General features: G+C 51.9%; 1 protein-coding gene across 1 annotated transcript; it reads right to left on the bottom strand.

Annotated features, from left to right (window-relative positions):
• Positions 1 to 722: 722 nt before the first annotated feature.
• On the bottom strand, positions 723 to 6,075 carry LOC108642098 (ankyrin repeat domain-containing protein 26-like). The gene is made up of 9 exons (XM_029957786.1): positions 5,929 to 6,075; positions 5,510 to 5,683; positions 5,315 to 5,421; positions 4,517 to 4,607; positions 4,085 to 4,260; positions 3,821 to 3,914; positions 3,074 to 3,355; positions 2,580 to 2,815; positions 723 to 906 (listed from the first exon to the last, which is right to left on the bottom strand). Exons 1-9 carry the CDS (start codon positions 5,932 to 5,934, stop codon positions 723 to 725), a joined length of 1,350 nt encoding a protein of 449 aa, XP_029813646.1. The 5' UTR covers positions 5,935 to 6,075.
• Between the last annotated feature and the right edge of the window lie 20,177 nt (positions 6,076 to 26,252).

Raw genomic sequence — 26,252 nt, 5'->3', positions numbered from 1 at the left:
CCCCACCACAGGATGGGCTGAAACAGCTCCCTGTGAGCAAGAAGGGACAGATTTTCCCCTGGGAGGCCCCTGTCCTCCTTGGGCCCTGGGTAGCAACAACACTGTGCAGAAAAGCAAAGCCTCAAGTGCCTCCTGCTCAGCTCGTGCCTGAGACAGGGCTCAGGGGCTGATGGTGCCCTGCCAGTGACAGTGCTGTTCCTCCCCTCTCTGCCAGGGCAGCAATTCATCTGTCACACCCAGAGGACGCTGTCACAGCCTCCCTCCAGCTGCAGCCAGGCCTCAGCTGGGCCCCACTGCTCTCAGCCCATGGACGTGATGTCCTGCCAGGACGGCAGACCTGCCCATCCCTAGGGCCCAGCCGAGGGATCTGCACTCTTGGCTGACCCCGCTCACTGTCAGGGGGCCTGTTCTGCTCTTCTTGCTCAGGGCCTGTGGGACGGCTCCCTGGCCCGGGAGCTCACGCACCCTGCCAGGCTGGCTGCCACTCCTGGCTTGCCCCTCCTCTGCAGGACAGCCTGGCCTCCATCAGCCCTTACACCTACTGCTTTGCCCTCAACATTTGCATCTTTCCCCAGAAGGAGAACTACCTCTGGATTAGTTCGAGTCATCTCCCACTGGAACAGCAGGAGGAGCATTAAGAAAAGCCCATCACATCCAAAATGCAGCCAAGGGAATAAAAACATCCACATGACAAGAAATAGAGGGAAAGCATCTCCCAGTTTTCAAAAGAAGGAACACCACAACCAAAGAGCCCCACCCAGAGCGCAGCTCACCTCTCTTTGGAATCTATCAACTTCCTTGACCTTTTCAGAATATCTCTTCTTCATTTCTTCCAGCTGGGACTGACTTCCTTTCTCTTCATTAACCCGGAGTTTCCTCCTCTCTATCCTCAGAAGCTTTTCCAGCCTGCACAGCAAATTAGTGAAGAAAACCATGAAACACAGGAAGAACCAGCCTTTCCCCCACAGTCTCACAGAAACAGCACAGACAGCATCCAAGCCTAGAATGGCTTGGCTTGGCAGGGACCTTAAAGATCATCCAGTTCCAAGCCTCCTGCTCTGGGCAGGGACACCTTCCACCAGACCAGTCTGTTCACAACCCCATCCAACCTGGCCTTGAACACTTCCAGCCATGGGGCATCCACAGCTTCTCTGGGCAACCTGTTGCAGTTCCTCACCACCCCCACAGCAACCAATCTCTTCCGAGGATCAAATCTAAACCTATTCTCTTTCCGTTTGAAGCCAATCCCCCTTGTCCTCTCACTACCTGCTCTTTTAAATGCACTCTCTTCATCCTTCTTGTGAGCTCCCTTCACACCCCAAAAGGCCACAATTAGGTCACCCCAAAGCCTTCTCTTTTCCAGGCTGAAGTGTTGCAATTGTCCCAGCCTTTCCTCCTAGCAGAGGTGCTCCATCTTTCCAAGCACCTTGGTGGCCTCCTCTGGACTCTGTCCAACAGCTGGAGGTCCTTGCTGTGCTGAGGAGCCCAGAGCTGGATGCAGCACTCCAGCTGGGTTCTCCCAAGGGCAGAGCAGAGAGGCAGAATGCCCTCCCTCCACCCGCTGGCCACGCTGCCTTGGACACAGCCCAGGACACAATTGGCTTTCTGGGCTGCGAGCGCACATCGCCGGCTCATGTCCGGCCTCTCCTCCAGCCCAAGGGCTTCTCGGCAGGGCTGCTCTGCCCCTCTTCATCCCCCAGCCTGCACTGATACAGGGGCTGCCCTGAGCCACGGCCAGCATCTTGCACTGGCTCTTGGTAAACCATCAGCAGATTGCCATGGGCCCACTTCTCCAGCTTGTCCAGGGCCCTCTGGATGGCATCAGCTGTGTCAACCACACCCCTCAGCTTGGTGTCAGCTGCAAATTTGCTGAGGGTGCACTCCAGCCCTTCCTCTGGATCATTAGTGAAGAGATTAAAGAACACTGGGCCCAGTCCAGACCCCTGAGGGACACCACTCGGCACTGATGGCCCTCAGCACTCTGAGCCATTGGTCACCACCTCTGCATGGCACTGTTCACCCAATTTCTTCTCCATCTAACAGTTCACACATCCAATCCATCTCTCTCCACTTTGGAGAGAAGGATGTTGTGGGGGACTGTGTCAAAGGCTTCCCAGAATGACAGGGAGATGACATGGGTAGCCCTTGTCCACTGAGGCAGTCGCTCCATCTTAGAAGGCCACCAGGTCGGTCAAGCAGCACTTGCCCTTGGGGAAGCTGTGCTGGTGCTTCCAATCACCTCCCTGTCATCCACGTGCCTTGACAGAGCTTCTAGAAGGATCTTTTCCTTCACCTCCCCAGGCACAGAGGGCAGGCTGACAGGTTGGCAGTTCCCAGGGCCCTCCTTTCTACCCCTTTCAAAGATGGGCACAGTGGGTTTCCCTTTTTCCCCTCACCTGGGACTTCCCCTGACTGCCACGACTTTTCAAATATCAAGGAGAGGGTCTTGGCAACTCCATCAGACCCTGTTGGCCAATGGAGGGCAATAATGCTGGCCAGATGTAGAAGATGGATTTCCAAGGAAAATGCAGGAAGAAAAAGGACTCTCTCATTACCACTCCAAACAAGCACGGACTTACCTTTCCAGTTTCTTGGCAAGGCATCTTCTGGTTTTAACTTCCTCCACATACAGCTCTTTGTACCTTTCCATCTCTCCCTGTGTTGCTTCTTTACGAGAAGCACTCTCTTCTTGGTTGGTTTTGATCCTCTCCAATTCACTTTCCAGATTTCTAATTCTTTCTTCCAACTGGATTCTCATGGAATCACAATGACTGTCTCCAGTTTGTCCTAGTGGGGCCTGGTGGGCTGCCTGTGCCTGAAGGAGACAGTGCACCCTCAACCACCACAAGAAAAAGAGAGCTCTGCCCAGCACAAAATTGCACACACCCACTTTCAAGGGCCCAGCCTTACTCAGAGAGGCGGCTCTGCCTCCTCACTCCCAGCAGCAACCAAGGCAGAACCCAGGAGCTGCCAGGGCAAACAATTCTTTGCATTGGGAAAGAAGCCCAAATGAGCACTCTGCTTCAAAGCTCCTAATGAAGAGCCCGTGGACACTGGGGAGAAATTCACTTACTTGCAAAACGAGGCTGACCTCTTGTAGCTTTGCACTTCTTTCCTGGTCAGCTCCTTCTGCCACCTCTCTTGTACATTGTTCTCTTTGGCTGCCATCCAGCACCAAAGTCTCCAAATGGTGGTGGTGTTTTGTCACCTCTTCTTGCAGCTGACATTTGCTCTTCTCCAGTTGTTCACACTTCCCAAGCAGAGTGGACAGCTCTTCTTGCAAAGCCTGGTTTAGGGCCTCGAGCTGCATGCCTGTTCCAGGCTCCATGTCCAGCTGCTGGGAAAGTTCACCACCCTGTGCACAGAAAAATAAAAGAAAAGGAAACTCAGCGTGATCTAAAGGCAGTGAATTCTGGGACAATCTCTCAAGGGGGTGGCCATGGCAACTGTATTTATCATCTACTGGAAATGAGCCTAGGAAACACTTGAAAGATTCCCCGACAGAAAGAAGAAACTTTAGACCTACTTAAGAATTTGGGAGACACTTCTGGCAACAATACTTCTGGGTCCCTTGGAGCTCATGATGAAACTCCTCATTTAGAATCTAAGAATTCCTCCAGTGTCCAGCACACCAAATACCCTCAGGGCTTTTGTAGCAGATGGGGAAAGGACCAGGCTGCTTTCTGAGCAGCCTCTGCTGAGGAGAAGGCAGAAACTGAGCTCCCCAGGCTCTCCAGGAAAACTTCATCTGACAGTTGCCCCACAGAAATAGGCAACTAGGCTCAAGAGTCACAAAAAGGCAAATTTAGCACCAGCTTACTGAGGCAGAGGCTTGCAGGGCTCTCGGAAGGGCTTCAACGCCATCGCTTGGCTGCTGGACAGTGCCTTCCAATCTGCTCTTTTCACTTGCAAAGCTTAAGAAGAAATACAGCTCTTATTACCAGAAAATCCAATGCCAGACAAACTGTGCTAAGGAACAGAAGCCACAGCAGAAGTGTCCTTCAAAATCCCACTGACTCTCCCCCTGTTTCCACCCAATCCCCCAAAGCCACAGACCCCTCGCTTCACTGGGTTCCTCTCTTACTCTTGCGCGTCTTCTTCCAGTTGGTTCACAGTCGGATTGGTCTCACAAGATGCCAACAGGAGGTCCTGCAGTTCCTGGGAAGAAGTTACTGCCTCTCTTTTCTTGGCATCCAAAGCAGTCTTCAAGTCAGGAACACAATGCTCAGACTGAAGATGCTTTTCTTCCTCCTCCCTCAGCTGTAAAATCACGGGAAGAATGCACAGTTGTCAGGGGAGCTTTTCCAGAGAGGAGCCAGCTGCTGCTGAAGAACTCAGGTGCTGCATGTCTGTGTGCATCCCCTCGGCCCAAAGAACTGCAATCCATTCAAGTCCCTTCAAAGCTTCACTTCTGCTCCCCAATGAACACACTGAACACTGTTTTGTCCGTTTTCAGGATGGATAGGAAGCAACAGGCACCCCCAGGTTTCTCCCTGTGGGGACAGGCTTTCCATACCTCCGCGCCAGCCCTGTCCAGCTCCTCCTGCAAGCGCAGATTATCTTCCTCCAGGTGAGCCTCATGGCTTCCAGGAACCACAAGAGCAGTCCTAAAGCATGCAAAATTTCATCGGAAACATGTCTGATCCTGCATCAGTTTTCCCCTGCTTGCTCCCAAAACAGCTCTTCCCCCCTTTCCTACAAGCTCCGGGAAAGCAAAGCCAAGTCCATGGAAGCATTGGAGAATTTCTCTTACAAGGGGCCTCCCTAAAGCAGCCTCAGCTACCAGCTCAGGCCATGCTGTTCAGGGCTCCTTGCACTGCTCTTCAAAGTCCCCCCAGATGCGGCTGCACAAACTCCCAGGGCAAGCCCTTCGACCCCCTGACCATCTCCATGGCAGGAAGTTTTCTCCTTCTGTGCGCTCGGAGCCCCTCGTGTCCCCTGGGACAGTGTTGGTTCTCTTTCCCCCAACGCTTCCCTTCAGAGCACTGAACGCACCGACTCTGCCGTGCCTTAAACCCCCCTGGCCTGCAGAGCAGCCACGCTGCTGAGCTACTGGCAAGTTTCCCCGGGGCTCTGGCTCTGGGTGGGGAGAGGGCACCACAGACAAGGCTTTCTTGCAGACCTCAGCGGGCAAAGGACGAGAGCCCCTGAGGTAGGAGAGCAGCCAAGGGCAGACCTGCATTTACCAGTCCCACGGGGAACTGCTTCCACGGGGCTGCTCCTTCTTTTTCCCAGCTCATTGCCACGCCCCTCGTCTGGGTCACACTTGCAGACTACCCAGAACACCCGGGTGCTGTTTTGACAAAGCCCTCACCTTTCCCCCTGGGCTTGAGCAGGCCTGTCAGCTGCTTTGTTCACAAGGCACTCCAGAATCTCCTCGTGCTCTTGCAAGGCTGCAAGTTTGAAGGGGGTAAATCCCCACTAAAAGGAGAAAGAATCCCCATTAGAAAGACACAGACAAGCTCTGCAGCTGTTGGAAAGAGCAGCTTTAGCCCCGTGCCAAGGTTACCTGGTTCTGAGCATCACTGTTGGCATGATGCTCCAGTAACAGCCCTGCTACAGCTGTGTTTTTAGAGAGGACAGCCAGGTGAAGGGCAGTGTTGCCGTCAGCGTCTGCCAGATTGGGGTCGGCACCGTGTTCCAGCAGAACAGCAACACATTCTTCCTGCTCCTGCTGGACTGCCTGGCAACAACACACCAAAAGGGAAAGACTTCCAACTTTTCCATCCCCCTCTGTCACAACTCCCTCAGCTCCTGAGTGCTGGCATAGAAGACCATCTTCAAAGATCAGCTAACAGAGGCTGTGCCGTGCCCATTGCAATAGGTGTGTTTCTATGGCCCTGTAGTGGAAGGAATCCTGCCAGACACCTCCCCTTTAACAGCCCAGCACTAAGCCCCACCTCCAAGCTCAGAAGGCATTGCACACACCTTCATCAGGGCCGTTCTCTTGAAGCTGTCAGCGAGGTTGGGCTGGCTGTTCTTCCTTAGCAGATATCTGACGACATCTGCATGGCCATTGGCCGAAGCCAGATGCAGAGGTGTCCTAAAAATTAAACAGACTCTCTTAACCCAGACAGACAAAGGACGAGCCCAAGCTGTGTCTGTACCCAGCACCCTGGGGACCCTGCCCGGACTCTGCTCCTCCTGCTGCTGCTGCTGCTGCTGCTGCAACCCTGCCCTGATGAGCCAGAGGGCAGAAGAGAACAGGTGAGGGCTGAGCAGCTGCAGAACAGCCCTGCAGAGAGAGCACGGCCAAGGGGCAGGTGGGCAACACGCGTTTGCAGCAGCGCTGGAGCCCGGGCGGCAGCTGCAAGCAGTGAAAAGCTCAAGAGTTCCCTGTCCCAGCTGACAGGGCAAATGTCACTTTTCAAGCCTTGTCCCTAAGAGAGGGCTGCCGAGGACTACTGCAGCTTGGCTCAGGAGCAGGCAAGGTGTGCCATCAGCGTGGCCCAGAACTCCCCGCATCTCCTGGTCTGGCCTGTCGATGCCGACTACCTTGACGTACCAGCGCCAGCGCCTCAGCCAGCCCAGGTCACCGCGGGCGGCCGCGCGGTGCAGCCTGCCCAGCCCCTGCTCCCGGAGCTGGGAGGCGCTGCTGGAGCTGGTGGCAGCCCAGGGCTGCCCACTGGGGCTGCTGGAGGGCGACTGCCGTCGCTTCTTGCTCAGAAGCCACGGCATGGCCCTGCTTGGAGCTCCCAGCAGCAGGAAGGGCAAGAAGGCCCCGGCGGGCTGCCGGGAGCCAAGTGGGGATGAGGAATGGGACGGGGCGAGGTTTAGGGGGAGGGTGACAAAGGGGCGAGAATAAGGACGGGCACAGGGTATGAAGCACAAGGCAGACGAGGTCGCCCTGCGCAGTGGTCGTGGCCTGCAGCTGCCAAGACGGCGATGCAGGCGCGCAATGCTCCCCGAGCGGGATGTGCTGCTGCTCCCCGAGAGGCTACAGCAGCTCTGAGCGCCGGCTGCGGGCACCAACAAAGCCGTGCCCGACTGGCGCCTGTGGCGTCACAATGGCTGGTGGAAGGCTCAGCACGTCAGCGTGGGGTGTGACAGAGGCCACGGGGCAGGGTGGGGCCGGGCGGGACAGGGCAGGGCGGGGCAGGTGTGAGGGCGGCCCTGCTGGGCCTTGTGGCAAGGAGGCGGCCTGGGCCTTGTGAGGGCGGCCGGCGGGAGTGGGCACTGCCCCGCCTCAGGGCGCCCGGGGCAGGGCCCGGGACGCTCCCACCGGGCCGGAGGCTGCGGTAGGCGCTGGAGCAGCTCCCGCATCACCCGCTCTGGCTTTTTGCTTCAGCCTGGAGCCGGGCTGCCTCTGGACACACTGCCATCAATGAGGCTCAGGAGAAAGTGGGGCCACCACAGCTCTCAAGAAATGCCCACCCAGCGCTCCAAGCCTGCCAGGCCAGAGTTCCAGGACAATTCCCCAACTCCTTTGTCTTGTCCCTCTTGAAGAGCAGACACCTCACCCCCTCTCCCCCTCACAACTGCTCTCTCCTGCTGCTTTGCCAGATGCCAACAGTGAATTTCTGCTCTGCTCCTCCACCAGCCAACGGGCAGCACACAGCAGGGCAGGAAGAAACTTTCAAAGACATCTTGTCCCACTTTGTCTCGATGACAACACCAACTGAAAGATCAGAGGTTCTGCACCAGCTTTCTCAGCGGAGGGACACTACAATGGACCACAAACAGGCTGAAGAAATTTCCCTTTTTCTTTATGGGCTACAAACTGATCTGCTTCCCACGGGATCAGGGATTTGCCTGTGTTTTAAGGCTATCAGGAGCTTACTCACTCTCTTCTGCCCAGAACACAAAGAGGAGGGCTCGAAAGCACTGCAAGAGTCTGGCAACTGAGTAGTAGCAATAGCTCACCTGGAGGCCATGATCTTAACACCACTGTGCTTCAAGCCTTCCCGGAGGAAGGGCACACATTTGCCTGGCCTCTGGGACAGGCTGAAGATGCAGCTGTGAGCAGAGCTGAAGGGAGCAGAGGACAGCTCTGGCTCGGCCTTCAGGCCTGGCTTCTCTTTCGGCCTTGAAGATGTCTGCTGGACTGATTTGCACTCAGATGGAGGGCAGAGAGAGAAGTCTTAACTGCCAGCCCGGGAAGAAAGCCTGTCCCAGAGGCAAGCAGAGGGAAGAAGAGGGGACAGCCTTGGGATGGGGGAATGGGAGAAGCAAAGCCGGCAGGGGGAAGAGAAGAAAACGAGGACACATCCTGGAGTCTTGATGGCGACTGCCGTTGGTTCTTGCGGAGGAGCCCCTCTATGCTGTGTGTGCTTTTGCACAGGCTGCACTGTGGGTATGGCCCTGCTCTGCTGGTGGCCACTGCTCACCCTCTGCACAGAATCACGGAAAGACTATCAGTCCCTGAAGAAAGGCCCTGGAATTCCCCCCACCTGGTGGATCTTTTTGGTGGAGGGTTCCTGGGTGGAATATGGGACAGACTAGATGGGACTGACAGGGTTTTGTTTTTCCCTGGGGCACCAGCAGACAAACAAATCTCCAAGAGTCGGGTGAATTCCCCTTCCCCCCGTTTGCCTGCACACACGGGAATCTGCTGAGGTTGGACAAGACCAAGGTGGTGCAGCCGGGTCAGGGCAACCCCCGGGATCGGTGCAGGCTGGGGGAGGAAGGGATGGAAGTCCCTGCTGGGAGAGGGCTCTGGGGGTGCTGGTGGGTGACAAATGGGACACGAGCCAGCCCTCTGCCCAGAGCTGGAGGCAGCACTGCAGGGGGGTCTCAGCTGAGCGGAGCAGAGGGGCAGAACCCCCCTGCCCTGCTGCCCACGCTGTGGGATGAGCCCAGGACACGGGGGGTTGTGGGCTGTGAGCTCCCATTGCTGGCTCCCATCCTGCTTTTCATCCCCCACTATCCCCATGGCCTTGGATGCAGGGCTGCTCTCCATCCCTTCAGCCCCGAGCCTGGCCCTTGAGATCTGGGGGCATTTGACACCCGCTGGCTCCTTTGATCCCCTTTCCCATCCCTCCCAGAGCCCAGGGAAGGACTGAGGGGCCTTGGCTGATTGTCCCTGACCCTCCCCTGCCCCGACACCAAGCTGTGCTCCTTGGGGACGGTGCTTGGACAGCCCCAGTCAGACCCTGTTTCCCGCTGTGCCCCCAAACCACCGGGTGCCCCAGGGGATGTGGGAACACACATGGACACGGGAAGGCACCCGTGGAGGTGGGAACACACACACCCAGACAGACACAGAGCATTTGTTTTGCTGCAGGGGTTTATTGATTCTTGCAGGGAAATTGCCAGGGCACCCAGGGGATCAGGGGGGTCCTCCAGGGATGATCATCTCCTCATGCCGCTGGAGGGGGCCAGGACACGGGTGTTACCACCACTTCCAGTCCTGAAAGACAGAGCCCCAAATGTCACCCCCGGTGTTCACAGGGACATGGGAGGGGCCTTGTCCTCACCCTGTCTGTCTGCAGGGAGCTGGGGCAGGAGAAGGGAATTGGATGCTGAGATCCATGTGGCCCCCAGAGCCCCTGAGCCCGGGATGCTCTGACACCTCCCCGAGCCCCTCCCTGCCCTCCCGGTGAGCCTGGGGGTCTGCAGAGCCCCCAGTGCAAGGCCAGGCTTGGGGGCAGCTCTGTCCAGCTGCCCCGGGACACGGAGCAGGGACAGCCCCCTGCGTGTCCCTCTGCTGTCCCCAAGCTCTGCCCACTGCAGAGGGCTCAGGGACCCCCCAGGGCCCTGCCAGGCTCCTTTGGGGGGCTGAGGACCCTCCCATATTTCTCACCTGGACATGCAGAGAGGCAGCCGAGCGTCACTGGCGCATCAGCTCCACCTGGTCAGCCACGGGGGGCTGGGGACAGAGGCAGGGTTAGAGACACACTGGGGTGGACTGGAACAAACTGGACTGGACTGGGACAAACTTGGCTGAACTGGGACACACTGGGATGTACTGGGGCACACTGGGCTGGACTGGGACCCACTGGGATTCTGGGGAGGATGGTGGCCATGAGAGGGGAGGGTCTGGGCCCAGCAGAACTCGGGATACCCACCTCAGACCTCTTCACTCGATGGACATCCATGCCTCCCTGGAGAGAGAGTGTGAGGTGTCACTGGTCACTGGGGTGTTCCCAGGCCCAGGAGGGATGGGGGGACTACATTTCCCCCCATTTCCCACACTGGGGACATCTCAACTCCAGGACTTACCCCAACACATCCACCTCCTCCTTGTCCCGAGATTGGCTGGGGAAGGAGAGCAAAGGTTTAGGCAGGATTGGCCCCTGTGGGGCTGGGGGAGACACATGGGTGTCCCCAGACCCCCCAGCCCATGGTTGGCCCCTGGTCTGAGGAGGAAAATGCCTTCTGCTCCCCCCAGCCCTACTGCACCCAGTTTCCCCTGGGATCCCTGTTCCTGCAGGGCCCAGGGTGGGGATGGAGACAAGGAGAGCCAGGGGAATTCAGGGCCTGCAGGAGGGTGGGGGGAGGACGAGGGGACCCAAAGAGGGTGAAGTCGGGGGAATTGGGGATCCCACAGGATGGGCATTGGGGTGTGCAAGGGATGGGACTGTGGGGGATGCAGGTGAGGAGGAAGGGATTGCAGTGGAGGGGACCCAGGGAATGAAGCAGGGCAGGGGTGGGGGCAGGAGAAATGGGGAAGGGGAGAAAACTGGAAGGGACTGGGAGGGTCTTTGGGACTGAGGTGTCAAGGAAGGGGATTTCTGGACACGAGTGTCATGGGCAATGGGAAAGGGAAAGGATTAGAGGAGAAAGAAGGGAAGAAATGGTGTGGGAATGATGGCCTGTGTGTGTGTGGTGGGGTGGACTGGGGTGTGTGGGAATAGAGTGGGGGCCCTGAGGAAGGGCCTCCCCGGTGCACACTGGGGTGGACTGGGGAGCACTGGGATGGCCTGGAGGGTGGTGGCCACCAGAGGGGAGGGTCTGGGCCCAGCACAAGCCCTGGTACCCACCGGGCCGCCGATCCCGCCTGCCTGTAGAGAGACAAGGAGACGTCACTGGTCACTGGGGTGTCCCCAGTGCCAGGAAGGGATGGGGGGCCCAAAGTGCCCCCCACTTCCCACACTGGGTGCCCCCAACTCCCAGACTTACCTCCCCACATTGGACGCCGCCGGCCTGAACGGGCTGCAGGAGGAGAGCAAAGGCTTGGTTGGGGTTGGCCTGGTGGGGCTGGGGGGGACACGGGTATCCCCACCCCCTCCAGCCCCGGCTGCCCCCCGGGCTGAGCGGGGCTCTTTGGGATTGCGGCTCCCAGGCAAGTTGGGGACACCAGTGCAGGGGGAAAGGCAAGGCATTGAGGGCAAAGCCTGGAGGAAAGGCCCTGGGAAGGGGCCATGGCAGGGCATTTCCCAGTTGGTGCCAGTTCAGCCTGGCCAGGCCTTGTCCCACTTGAGCCCAGGGTGGAGCTTGGACCTGTTTGTCCTCCTTGGACTCCAGTGGGGCTTGGCCCAGTTCCACCCAGTTTGGGTTGGGCCTTTGCCTTGGCTGGGAAAGAGAGGAGATGGTGGGGAGATGCCCCAGGGGACCAAGAGGATGGGATGGGGGGGCCCAAAAAGGTGGGATTTGGGGTCAGAAAGAGCAGGAAGCGTTGGGACTGTGCCAGGATGGAGCCGGGTGCAAGCATCCCGTGAGGAATCAGAGCTGCAGCAGCAGGAGTTGAATTGTGGGAAGGGGAAGGAGAGAGGGAATTGTGGCCAGAAGAAAGTGGCCTGGCCCGGGGCTGGGGGTTCTGGGGAGTGCTGGGGAGCCCCTGGATTGGGAAGAGCCCATCCCTGAGCCCATGGCCGTGGCATGGGGGCCTCACCTTGGCATCTGCCGGGGGGCTCAGCAGGATGGTGAAGAGCAGGGCCACGCTGAGCACAGCGACCTTCATCTTCCTCTGGGCCTGGGCAGCGCTGGCTGAGGCTGCACAAGGGCAGGAGCACATTTATCCCTGCCGGGACTCCTCCCTGCCCCCTCCCCGAGAGCCCCCGGGGCAAAGCCCGGCTGGGCACAGCCCCCAGCCCTGGCCACAAGCCCAGCCCTGGCACAGAGTCCATCCCGCCTGCGGCACCCATCCAGCCACCTTCCCCGGCATCCCTCCAGCTTCCTGCACGGGGCAGCTGCCCCTGGAAGGGCCCAGGCCCCTGGGGGTGCCAAGGGGGTGGGCAGGGAGCTGAAAGCAGCTGCATACCCTGTGGGGACAATCCCACACAACACAGTCCATCCTCCAACAGCCCCCAAAGCCTGATCCCCCCATGTCCTCCTGCCCATCCCTTCCAGAGCTTTCCCTCTGGGACACCCCAGAGATCAGCCCAGCCCCAAACCCGGCTTGTCTGAGCACAATTGTCCCTGTTCCCACTCCAGCCCCTTGGCTGAACGTAGAACTGGCAATGACCCCCTTCTTGGGGCACCAGGAGCCCGGGATCAGGGAAACAGGGAGCTGGGAGATAAAGGGGCTGACGGGCAATGGGCACAGGCGGGTGACTGGGATCTCCAGTCTGGGCAGGCACTGGGGAGCACTGGGCAATGCTGGCCCTGGCACACAAGGGCTGGGCCCAGGGAAGTGCTGGGGTGGTGGCAGTGCCCGGCTCCAGCCCATTTGCGGGCACTGCAGCCCCCAAGTGGTGCAGGCCCAGCCACGGCCTCCCCGAGCAGAGCCCAGAGGGGCAGATGCCCTTTGCTGGCCCTGCCCCTGTCCCAGCTGGGCACACCGTGTCCTCCCGCATCAGCCGGGCCCCGCTCTGCTGAGCTGGCCCAGGCAGGGGGGGCCAGGCACTGGCAGCCCAGCAGGGCTCTGGCTCCACACTGGGCTGGCCCTGGCACACAGCTGCCCCAGTGCCCCTGTCCCCAGGGATGGCCCTGCCCTGCCCTGGGCCCAGCGCTGGCCCTCAGCAGGATGGCACCTTCCCGCCCCACTCTCCCTCCCTCCCCACCCGCCTCACAGGCCCCTCTGGGCTGGGACCCCCGTGGGCACAGATCAAGGACAGCCACTGAGCGGGGGCTCCCGGCACCTGCCACAGCCTCAATTCTCCACTCACCTTTGGCCACAGTTCCGCAACACCTTCCATCCTTACGGGCCCCTGACCACACACAAGAGACCATTGTGGGGCAACTGGGAAAACATCTCAGCTGAATGACTTGACTATTTGCCTTGCATTTTCCCCAGGAGCCGGCAGTGACTTGGAAGATTTTCCTTTTGCCCTTTTCTGCTTCGTGCCTCGTTTGTTGGATAATTGAGGAACGTTGACTGAGGAGGGGCCCAGGGGAGGTGAAGCCGCTCAAGAAGGAGGCATTTACAGCCCCTCAACACCAAAGGTCCCACTCTGGACCATCCAAATTGGGGCATCAGCAGCTCATTGGAAGAGGGAAATGTCCCCAGTTTGGTGTTTGAGAGAGAGATGGACGAGACACATGAGCAGGGTGCCTGAGGTGCAGCTGATCCCCCCTGGACTGTCTCCCTCTTTCCCCCTGAGCAGGGCTGGCAGCACCTGGGGAAATTCCTCTTGTTCCTGCAGTCCCTGCTGTGGGATTTTTCCCACCCTCTGGTTCCAAATGGATTTGGGGCCTGGCCGTTCTCCTCAGGCCGTGACCCGCAGGGAGGTGTTGTGGTGATTCACCAAGGGAAAGGGGAGGAGAAAAGGGGGCCCTGTTCTCCCCACATTTACGTCTCCCTTCCCAATTTCCTGGTGCCCTCGGCTTCCCAGAGTCCCTCAGTAGCTGCACGAGGAGGGGACCAGACTGAGCAGGAGGTGTCTGTCCTGTTGTCCTGGTTTTGACTGGGATAATGGACTGGTTTACAGTCACTGCCCACAACAGGGACTTGTCTCAGCACAGAATCCTGGAATCATGGGTTGGTTTTGGTGGGAAGGGACCTTAAAGCTCATCCCGTGCCACCCCCTGCCATGGGCAGGGACACCTTCCACTAGCCCAGGTTACTCCAAGCCCCGTCCATCCTGGCCTTGGACACTTCCAAGGATGGGGCAGCCACAGCTTTTCAGGACAACCTGTGCCAGGGCCTCCCCCCTCACAGGGAAAACTTTTTTCCCAATATCCCCCTAAGCCTGCCCTCTGTCAGTGGGAAGCCATTCCCCCTTCTCCCATCACTACAGTTCCTTGTCCAAATTCCCTCTGCAGCTCTCTGGGAGCCCCTCGAGGCACTGGAAGGGGCTCTAAGGCCTCCCTGGAGCCTTCTCTTCTCCAGGATGAACAATCCCAATTGTCCCAGCCTGTCCCCAGAGCAGAGGGGCTCCAGCCCTCAGAGCATCTTTGTGGCCTCCTCTGGATCCACTCCAACAGGTCCATTCCTCCTGATCTGGGCCCCCCGAGCTGGAGGCAGCACTGCAGGTGGGGTCTCACCTGAGGGCAGCAGAGGGGCACATTCCCCTCCTCCCCTGCCCCGGGATGAGCCCCGCACACGGGGGGTTTCCAGGCTGGCTCGTGTCCCATTTGTCACCCACCAGCACCCCCAGAGCCCTCTCCCAGCAGGGACTTCCATCCCTTCCTCCCCCAGCCTGCACCGATCCCGGGGGTTGCCCTGACCCGGCTGCACCACCTTGGTCTTGTCCAACCTCAGCAGATTCCCGTGTGTGCCGGCAAACGGGGGGAAGGGGAATTCACCCGACTCTTGGGGATTTGTTTGTCTGCTGGTGCCCCAGGGAAAAACAAAACCCTGGCAGTCCCATCTAGTCTGTCCCATATTCCACCCAGGAACCCTCCACCAAACAGATCCACCAGCTGGGGGGAATTCCAGGGTCCTTTTTGGGGACTGACACGTCACAGTCAAAGGGAAAACCTCTCAGTGGATATTTCCATGAGTTACTCTGGCATCCTCTGTGACATCTCATCCTACCTCTGTTACATCAAAGCTCCTGTATGATGTCGCATCCATCATATTGTTGCAAAGCAATTTAAATTAGTAGTAGAATGGCTACGGCTTAGTAGGAGAGTAGGCCTAGAAAGCAATGCTTCAAAGTAGTAAGCTAGCAACCTTGTTTGTGAGTGTGGAATGTACTGAAGAGATGGCAACAATAATCAAAGGATTAAGTCAAGCATGTATATAATGATTTGTTACCTGGGATGTGGTAAGGGTCTGTTAATCAGTTTCTAGGGGTAAGACAGCTTAAGTAAGATTTATGATTAGAATAGATGATTATTAATTGTTATCAGTATGAAGTATGAGCTTGTTTGTAACTGCACCTGGTTTGCTGTGGAAACTGTAACTGTTTTGCCGTGGAAACTGCACTTAAACTTGTTTGTGTATAAAAGCTGAACTGAAAATGAGGGTCGGTGGAATCCTGACTTGGGGCGTTAGCCCGCAGGTTCCCGGGGCCCCGAATAAAGCACCGCATAAACTGGCACTCTGTTGGTTTGTGTTTCTTTTGGATTACGGGCAACAGTTTTCTGGCGACCCAGGTATGGGACTCCGGGGGTAGCTGGGGCGGCTCACGAGCTGATCCACTCCATGCCGGCAACCAGGTGATTTCTGGGGAGACATCGACCCGTGCCGGACGACCATTCAGGTAAGCCCGGAGGTGCTTTATTCTTTTACGTTTGTTGGTTGGGAGCCTGCCTATAAGACAGGATAATGAGTTTCCCGCTGGGTTGGGCTAAAGGTACCTCGGTTGGGAAGCCTAGACGCTGGTCGTAAGACGTAGCGAAAGCCGCGCTGTACCAGCACTCGCCACTCAGAGGGAGAATTGGCGAGTTGGTTTTGGTTTTGGTTTTGGAATATGTTATTGGTTTATATTGTTGTGTTATCGTGCTGGTCGTTAAACGTATTGCTTTGTATCGTTGTGTTATTGTGAATTTGATGTTGAATTCAGATTGTGGTGTGTGTGTGAGCCAGTATGATGCCGTTTAAAACCTTTAGAGCACTATCTTGTGCCGAAAAAGATATCCCTAGCGATTCTCCGCTTGGTTGCTTGTTAAAACACTGGAAGGAAGGAAATTTTGGACAAGAGTTAAGCAGGAAACAATTGATTGATTATTGTAATAATGTATGGCCTCAATATGAGACAGAAGGAATGCAATGGCCTAGAAATGGATCACTGACTTTGGAAATTATAACCCCCTTGATGCGATATTTACGAGAGAATGAGAAGTGGGATGAAATACCGTATCTGGATTTGTTTTATTATTTAGAACATAACACTGAATGGCAAAAGGAATGTGGTATCTTAGTATTGAAAGAGCTAGAACTGGAGGATGATAAATGTAAAAAAATGTCAAGAGCAGAGTATATTGATATTGAAAGGATTGGATGATAAACATGAGCGGAAAATACGGTTTTCAGAACCAGAGGAGGATGTGTCTTTGTTAGTCTCCCCCGGTAGAACTCCAAGTGCGCCCCCGAGAGATAGTCTCCCTTCAAGTGTGAGGGCATGGTCACCCACCATGCCCCCGTTAGAATCGTCCTCGGATGAGGAAGAAACGAAAGGACGAGGATGTTATTTTGATAGAACTCCGCTAGCAGAACGGACTCGGAAGGGGCGAAAAGAAAGGGGAAGGAGTAGAGAAAGGAGACGGGGAGGGGGAAGGGAGGCAGATATGTCGCTCTCCCCCCCTAGATTGATGGCCCCTTTGCGGGAGGCAATTGGAGCGGACGGAAAGAAAGTCATGGTAAAAGTTCCTTTTTCACCTAGTGATTTATTAATTTGGAAACAGTCAGCTGGAACATATAGAGAAAACCCGGAGCGGGTGGCTCGTATTATAAAAATGGTTATAAAAACTCAAAATCCAGACTGGAATGATTTACAGGTATTGTTAGATACAATTCTGGATTCAACAGAAAAGGAAATGGTATTAAGGGTGATGGTGGAAAAAGCGAAAGAAAGAATAAAAACTTTGCCCCGGGGGGTACGGGGAAACGTGAATGATTTTGTACCGCGAGAGGATCCCGAGTGGGATCCGGAGGTAGACAAAGATTATAAAAGGTTAAGAGTTTATCAAGAATTATTGGTAGAGGGAGTACGAAGTGGGATACCAAAAACGCTGAACTGGTCAAAATTATACTCAGTAAAGCAAGATAAGGGGGAATCCCCTTCAGCCTTTTTGGAGAGGTTAAAAGAGACAGCTCGGAAATATACAGATTTAGATGTTGAAGCTGAATCAGGGAAATTGCAATTAGCATTGATTTTTATGGGACAAGCACAAGAAGACATTAGGAAAAAACTTCAGAAGTTAGAAGGAGCAGAGACAAGAGATTTGGAAAAATTATTAGAGGTGGCATGGAAGGTGTACAATAATAGGGAAAAGGAAGCTACTAAGAAGCAGCAGACAAGCTTGTTAGCACTCCTGCAAGCTCCAGGAGGGAACAATGGGGCCAGTAGCCATAGAGGAAGAGGTCGTGGTAATAGGGGAAGGGGAGGAATGGGTAGAGGATTTAACAATCAATCGGGATTTGGAAATCAATATGGGGGAGGACGTGGTAGGATAGGACCAAATCAGTGTGCTCTTTGTAAAGGACAAGGACATTGGAAAAACGAATGCCCATTGAATGCTGGAAATGGAATGAATCCGTGGAGTCCTCAAAGCTTTGCAAATCCACAAAACCCTGTTGGTATGGGCACGCCACAAGGTGTCACCCAAGCGTTTATGTTAGGGAATTACCGAGGTCAAAGCCGGCTAGATTCAGACTTAAAGGTTGTTTTAGAAGTAGAGGGGGAGTCGACAGAATTTAGGATAGATACTGGAGCTAGTTTTTCGGCAATGAATAAATTGATGGGGCCACTAAGCGATTCAACTGCATGGGTGGTAGGAGTTTCAGGGCAGGTAGAGGAAAAGGCGTTTCTGCGACCCTTGGATATCAAATTTAGAGGAAAAGAATTAGATCATCAATTTTTGTATATGCCTAACAGTCCTGAATGTTTACTAGGAAGGGATTTGCTTTCAGTGTTGCAAGCTAAAATTATATTTGAAAAAGGGAGGGTCAAAATGGAAATTCCAGAAGAGAACTTAGCGAAAATTTTCGTTGTGAAAGAGGTACAAAAGGAAGAGATACCTCAGGAAATAGAACAGACTGTGGTACCTTGGGTTTGGGAAACAGGGGTCCCTGGAAAATCTAAAGCTGCTATTCCAGTTAGAATAGAATTAAAAGAAGGAGCACAACCCGTTAGAGTGCGACAATACCCAATTAGTTTAGAAGCCAGGAAAGGAATAGCCCCAATGATCACACAGTTTTTAATTTTAGGGATATTAAAAGAATGTGAGTCAGATTTCAATTCTCCCATTTTTCCGGTAAGGAAACCAAACGGTAAGTACAGGTTAGTGCAAGACTTGAGAGCAGTAAATCTCATCACAGAAGATATCCACCCGGTTGTAGCTAACCCTTATACCTTGTTAACATCTGTTTCTGAGAGATTTCAGTGGTTTACAGTGATTGATCTAAAGGATGCCTTCTTCTGCATACCACTGGCACGGGAAAGTTGGAAAATCTTTGCCTTTGAATGGGAGAACCCAGAGACTGGACGGAAGCGACAGCTTACTTGGACTCGATTACCACAAGGATTCAAATGCTCACCCACGATATTTGGTAATCAGTTAGCAAAGGAACTTGAGGAATGGAAGACTACTCAGGTAAAAGAATCTCCTTTTTCATATATAATACTGCAATATGTAGATGACATTTTCTTAGGAGCTACAGAACAGGGACTCTGTCGTCAATTAACCATTGAACTGTTAAACATGCTGGGACAAGCAGGCTATCGAGTCTCAAAAGAAAAAGCACAACTAGTAAAACAGAAAGTTATTTATCTGGGATGTGAAATCTCCCAAGGAACCCGGCGCTTAGGAACAAATAGGGTTCAAGCAATATGTTCTATCCCTGTGCCCCGAAATAATCAGGAACTGAGATCTTTTTTAGGAATGGTCGGATGGTGCAGACTGTGGATTCCCAACTTTGGACTAACTGCTAGACCTTTATATGAAGCAGTAAAGGAGCCCAAGCTGACCTGGGGGACGAAGCAAGAAAAAGCGTTCCAGGAATTGAAAAGAGCCCTCCAGGAAGCACCTGCCCTGGGACTGCCGGACCCAACCAAGGAGTTTCAGCTCTATGTCTGCGAGAGACAACGAATGGCTCTAGGAGTCCTCACTCAGTGTCTAGGATCCTGGAAAAGACCGGTTGGGTATTTCTCCAAACGGCTAGACGCAGTAAGTGGGGGATGGCCAGGGTGTCTCAGAGCTGTGGCAGCGACGGTTACTTTAATACAAGAAGCACGAAAATTGACTCTGGGAAAACACATGGTAGTGTATGTGCCCCACATGGTCATAACAGTTTTAGAACAAAAAGGGGGGCACTGGCTCTCATCTAGTCGAATGTTACAGTACCAAGCTTTGTTGAGAGAACAAGATGATGTTGAACTGAAAATCACTAACCATCTCAACCCAGCAGAATTCCTTAGGTCTACACAGGAAGAAGGTATCCTGGAGCATGACTGTGTAGAGACCATTGAACAAGTCTACGCGAGCAGAAGAGACTTGAAGGACGAGCCATTGACAGATCCTGACTGGGAGTTGTTCACTGACGGATCTAGCTTTGTGGAGAATGGCACCAGGTATGCTGGGTATGCAGTGGTCACTCTACAACAGGTGATAGAAGCAAATGCACTACCCCCAGGTACGTCTGCACAAAAGGCCGAGATATGGGCATTAGTGAGAGCTTTAATATTAAGCCAAGGAAAGAGAGTTAATATATGGACTGATTCCAAATATGCTTTTGGAGTAGTTCATGTTCACGGAGCACTCTGGAAAGAGAGAGGGCTTCTTACTTCTCAGGGGACAACGATTAAACATCGAGAAGAAGTTTTACAATTGCTAGAGGCGATACACAAGCCCTCAGCAGTAGCAATAATGCATGTCAAAGGACATCAGACTAACCCCGGACGAGAATTTCAAGGTAATCGACAAGCTGACCAAGCGGCTAAACAAGCCGCGAGAGAAGTATGGACTCAGATGGCTCTTTTGCCTGTTCGAAATAATCCAGCAATAGCATATATGGAAGAAAAACCACATTATTCACAGGAAGATGAGAAATTAGCTCAAATGACAAATGCAAGGAAGAATGTTAAAGGGTGGTATATTTCCCCCATAGGACAAGTGATTCTACCTGTCAGAATAATGAAAGCAGTGCTTGAAACAGAACACAATAAGTGCCACTGGGGTGCAGAAGCATTGGTAAAATTTTTGAAAAATGAGGTTCTCTCAAACCAGATGTTAACATTGGCAAAAAGGGTAAATGCAATGTGTCCTACGTGTATAAAGAATAACCCAGTAGTCAGGAAGCAGGTGCAGATGGGAAAATTACAGATAGGTCAGTTACCGGGAGATTACTGGCAAGTAGATTTTGCTGAGTTGCCTAAGGCCCAATCCTATAAGTATTTGTTAGTATATGTCTGCACCTTTTCAGGATGGCCTGAGGCTTTTCCTTGTAGGACTAATCAGGCAAAAGAAGTGGTAAAGACTCTCCTGAGGGAAATCATCCCAAGATTTGGAGTTCCCCTAGGGTTGTCCTCTGATCGAGGACCGCACTTTATAGCAGGGATAGTCCAAGATGTGTCGGCTGTATTAGGAATAACGTGGAATCTCCATACGCCATGGAGACCACAGTCTAGTGGACAGGTTGAAAGGATGAATCAGACATTGAAAGGTCAATTGAAGAAAATCTGTCAGGAAGCAAAGATTCCGTGGCCCCAAGCAGTATCCATTGCCCTGTTGAGAATTAGGATCAAACCGAGGGAGAGAATAGGAGTAAGTCCATACGAGATATTGTATGGCAAACCCTATCATGCAGCTACCTACCAAGGGGATCCTCATATAGTAGGTGATCAAGCAGTGTTTAATTATGTGTTATCTTTAAATAAGACTCTCACAGCCCTCAGAGGAGCATTGCAGTGGAATCGACCTTTGCCCCTGGAGAATCCAGTGCATGACATTTCTCCGGGAGATCATGTCTACGTGAGAAACTGGTCGGTGGAGCCGCTGAAAGAAACATGGGACTGTTGCCCGTAAACAAAGACACAAACCAACAGAGTGCCGGTTTATGGGTGCTTTATTCGGGGCCCCGGGAACCTGCGGGCTAACGCCCCAAGTCAGGATTCCGACGACCCTCGTTCTCAGTTCAACTTTTATACACAAACAAGTTTACATGTATTCTCACGGCTAAAACAATTACAGTTTCTATAGCAACCCAGGTGCAGTAGTTTATAACAATTAACAATCATCTACTCTAATCATAAATCTGCTTAAGTTGCCTTACCCCCCTAGAAACTGTTTCACAGACCCTTACCACATCTAAGGTACAAATCGTTACGTACATGCTTGACTAAATCTTTTGATTATTGTTTCTACTTCTTCAGTACATTCTATTCCCACGAACAAGGCTGCTGCTTAACTCACTACTGTAATGTGTTGCTTTCTAGGCCTACCCTTTTACTTAAGCCTTAGCCATTCTACTACTAAATTTAAACTGCTTTGCAACAGTCCCCCCTTTTGAGCATTCTTCAGGCTTTGCTTGCAAGGATGCTCAAATACAGCAATCTTCAGGTTGCAGTTTCTTGATGGATAGGAGGTGATCCATTTTGCGGTGAGATTACTTCTTTTCTTGTTATAGCTTTCATGATGCGTCTCGTATGTTGACCTTCTTTTACAATCATTCCTAAAAGACACTTGTAAACAGTTATGGCTATGACAACAATTATTACAATCAATATTCCGTACTGGATAACAGAAGATATCCATCCTGACACATGGAGACCTAGGGAGCTGAATAATTGTCCTATCCAATTGTGTTCCGCTTCTTTCTGCAGTTTATGAACATTCTCGTCAATTTGTTCTAATTGATTAATATCTTTCTTTACTTCTTGAGTGACATTTGGGATGTGTACACAACAATGCTCATCCTTTGCATGCAGGTAACCGCAAACTCCATGTTCTTTGAGTAATATCAGGTCTAATGCCATGCGGTTTTGTATGGTCATTCTAGAGGTGGCTTGTAATTGTAAATTTAGATCTTTAAATCCTTTCTTAGTGACTGCTGCTAACCTTTCGGTCTGGCTCATCAATTTGAACAACATTTCTCTATTTCGATATGTTGAAATTGGGGCAAACAAAGATTCTAGTGCCCATCCGAATTTAACTCCTGCTGATGGCTCATGCCAATCTGTTAGTTCCAGGTCATTAATGTCATTACTAATTTCTCTTTTCTCTCGTGGTCGCATCTCTGCTGGTGTTAACTTCTCTTTCCTCCAGAGTGGACAAAGAGTAGGTATCCCTAGTGTGACAGGTACAACTGGACCGTCTAGTGGCATGTGGGTGGTCCATTGACCATGTCCCATGACCCATACTCGGTTTCCGGGACTTCTAACTGTAGTAGTGTGACAATCAATGTTTTTCACATGTCCTTTAATAGTATGGTTATATCCTCGACACTCACATCCTAACTGCAGGAGTGTTTTGACTGGCATTAAGCCTATTTCATCGTCTGGGGTATCACATGTGTATATTCGGGTACAATTCCAATCCTCTTTTGTATGTGTTTCTGTCCTCCAATTATGATTCCCTCTATTTCCTGTAGAATAAGTCTGATTCTTTTTCCCCTTCCAGTGAATGCACCACTGTACCTTTCCAATATAACTATATGTCTCTAGCAGGCTGGGTCCCCAAATTGTTTGCCATTCTTCCATGGTTGTAGAACTGGTAATATTTTGACAGACCTCTTCTTGTTTTTCTCGTTTTACTGAAGCCGGAACTTTAGAGCATGGGTGTGTTGAATTTGTAACTAAACAGTATCCTTTTAATTCATTAATTGTTTCACTTGTTACCCATGTCCCAATTACTACCCATCGGAAATATCCCGGCATCTGTTACCATTGCTTCTTCATCATTTTGTCACTTAATAAACATACATCTATCGTTTCGCTCCATGTGATGGTTACAAATTTGCAATTCCTTGTAATATTCTTAAACATTTTGGGTATTTCCGGCACTGGAATTATTCCCCATGGAATTGGGTCTCCTGCTGCATGAGGCATAGGGAGACATGCAGTAATTTTAGTAACGTTTTGTACTTTCCCAAAATCTCGAATTAGGCCCACAATTAAATTTTCCTGTTCTATTTCTCTATTCGGAATCTGCAGATCTCTCACATGTCGAGTTTTCCTAGGGGGTATAACTTGTACCTTAGTCATTATTTCCCGAGTTGTGTTTATCATGTGTATTTCTACATACCCATAATCAAAACTCCTTTGAATCCAAACTACACACATGTATGTCCCTTCTACGGTTTTAGACACCTCAGGTACCTGCAGGACGGTATAACCCTTTTGTTGTGTCGCATCCCAAACTGTTGTCACTCCTTCTGTTATGATTCGATCTTGATCCCTCCGTCTCCACTTGACGTGGACATCTCTTAATTCAGCTCCCTGGTCATCTGAAAACAGACAAGTTAAGTTTACATCAGTGTGTTCTGGTACAAACAAATAAGGATCTGGGGTTTCAATTCTCACGGTGGTCTCTGCTAAACTTATCAACCCCAGGAATACCACAATCTTCAATTGTTGGCTCGAAATACCATCTTTGTAGGTGAGAGAGGTTCTACCGACCATGAGACTGGAACCTTCTTGACTCGGGGTAATGGATCCAATTGTCGATTCCCTCGACTTTCACCGCCGTATAAGTGGTCATTATCACCTGGCGAGGACCGTCCCATGTTCCCTTTAATGGTTCCACTGACCAGTTTTTCACATAGACTTGGTCTCCTGGAGAAATGTCATGAACCGGATTCTCCAGGGGCAGAGGCCGATTCCACTGCAGCGCTCCTCTGAGGGCTGTGAGGGTCTTATTCAAAGATAACACATAGTTAAATACTGCCTGATCACCCACTACATGAGGATCCCCTTGGTAAGTAGCCGCATGATAGGGCTTGCCATACAATATTTCGTATGGACTTACTCCTATTCTTTCCCTTGGTTTAATCCTAACTCTCAGCAGAGCGAGGGGTACTGCTTGGGGCCACTGGATTTTGGCTTCCTGACAGATCTTCTTCAATTGACCTTTTAATGTCTGATTCATTCTTTCTACTTGTCCACTAGACTGCGGTCTCCATGGTGTATGGAGATTCCATGTTATCCCTAATACAGCTGACACATCTTGGACTATCCCTGCTGTAAAGTGCGGTCCTCGATCAGAGGACAACCCTAGGGGAACTCCAAATCTTGGGATGATTTCCTTCAGAAGGGTTTTCACTACTTCTTTTGCCTGATTGGTCCTGCATGGAAAAGCTTCTGGCCACCCTGAGAAGGTACAAACATACACTAGCAGATATTTAAAAGTTTGGGCCTTAGGCAACTCAGAAAAATCTACTTGCCAATAGTCTCCTGGTAACTGTCCTACTTGTAGTTTTCCCATTTGTACTTGCTTCCTGACTACTGGATTATTCTTTATACACATAGGACACATTGCATTCACCCTTTTAGCTAGTGTTAACATCTGGTTTGAGAAAATTTCGTTTTTCAAGAATTTCACTAGTGCTTCTGCACCCCAGTGGCACTTGTTGTGTTCTATTTCAAGCACTGCTTTCATTATTCTGACTGGTAAAATTACCTGTCTCGTAGGAGTGATATACCACCCCCTGATATTTTTCTTCGCTTCCATCATCACAGCTAATTTCTCATCTTCAGGTGAATAATGCGGTTTCTCTTCCATGAATGCTATTGCTGGATTATTCCGGGTTGGTAAAAGAACCATTTGAGTCCATACCTCTCTCGCAGCCCTCCTGGCTGCTTGGTCAGCGTATCGATTTCCCTGAAACTCTCGTCCTGGATCAGCCTGGTGTCCTCTGACATGCATTATTGCCACTGCTGAGGGCTTATGTATTGCCTCTAGCAATTGTAAAATTTCTTCCCGATGTTTAATCGTTGTCCCCTGAGAAGTAAGAAGTCCTCTCTCCTTCCAGAGTGCTCCGTGAACATGAACTGGTGCCGTTTTCTACAAAACTAGATCCGTCGGTGTACAGCTCCCAGTCAGGATCTGTCAGTGGTTCGTCCTTCAAGTCTCTTCTGCTCGCGTAGACTTGTTCAATGGTCTCTACACAGTCATGCTCCAGGGTGCCTTCTTCCTGTGTAGACCTAAGGAATTCTGCTGGGTTGAGATGGTTAGTAATTTTCAGTTCAACATCATCTTGTTCTCTCAACAAAGCCTGGTATTGCAACATGCGGCTGGAGGAGAGCCAATGCCCCCCTTTTTGCTCTAGAACTGCTATGACCATGTGAGGCACATACACTATCATGTGTTTTCCCAGAGTCAATTTGCGTGCTTCCTGTATTAAAATGACCGTCGCTGCCACAGCTCTGAGACACCCCGGCCATCCCCCACTTACTGCGTCTAGCCGTTTGGAGAAGTACCCAACCGGTCTCTTCCAGAATCCTAACCGCTGAGTGAGTACTCCTAAGGCCATTCGCTGTCTCTCACAAACATAGAGCTGAAATTCCTTGGTTGGGTCCGGTAGTCCCAGGGCAGGTGCTTCCTGGAGGGCTTTCTTCAGTTCCTGGAATGCTTTTTCTTGCTCTGTCCCCCAGGTTAGCTTGGACTCCTTTGCTGCTTCATACAGGGGTCGAGCAGTCAGTCCGAAGTTAGGAATCCACAGCCTGCACCATCCGACCATTCCTAGAAAAGATCTCAGTTCTTGATTATTTCTAGGCACAGGTATAGCACATATTGCTTGAATTCTATTTGTTCCCAGGCGCCGGACTCCTTGGGAAATTTCACATCCCAGATAGATAACTTTCCGTTTTACTAATTGTGCTTTTTCTTTTGAGACTCGGTAGCCTGCTTGGCCCAGCATGTTTAACAGTTCAATAGTTAACTGACGACAAAGTCCCTGTTCTGTAGGTCCTAAGAAAATGTCATCTACATATTGCAGTATTATATATGAAAAAGGAGATTCTTTTACCTGAGTAGTCTTCCATTCCTCTAGTTCCTTTGCTAACTGATTACCAAATATCGTGGGTGAGCATTTGAATCCTTGTGGTAATCGAGTCCAAGCGAGCTGTCTCTTTCGTCCTGTCTCCGGACTTTCCCATTCAAAGGCAAAGATTTTCCAACTTTCTCGTGCCAGTGGTATGCAGAAGAAGGCATCCTTTAGATCAATAACTGTAAACCACTGAAATTTCTCAGAAACAGATGTTAACAAGTCTTGCACTAACCTATACTTACCATTTGGTTTTTTTTTATCGGAAATATGGGGGTATTAAATTCCGACTCACATTCTTTTAATATCCCTAAATTAAAAACTGTGTGATCATTGGAGC

Source organism: Manacus vitellinus, unplaced genomic scaffold (assembly GCF_001715985.3).
Source record: "Manacus vitellinus isolate BGI_N305 unplaced genomic scaffold, ASM171598v3 ctg7180002430005_pilon, whole genome shotgun sequence".
Lineage (NCBI taxonomy): Eukaryota > Metazoa > Chordata > Aves > Passeriformes > Pipridae > Manacus > Manacus vitellinus.
This window is presented reverse-complemented; position numbering and strand designations above follow the sequence as displayed.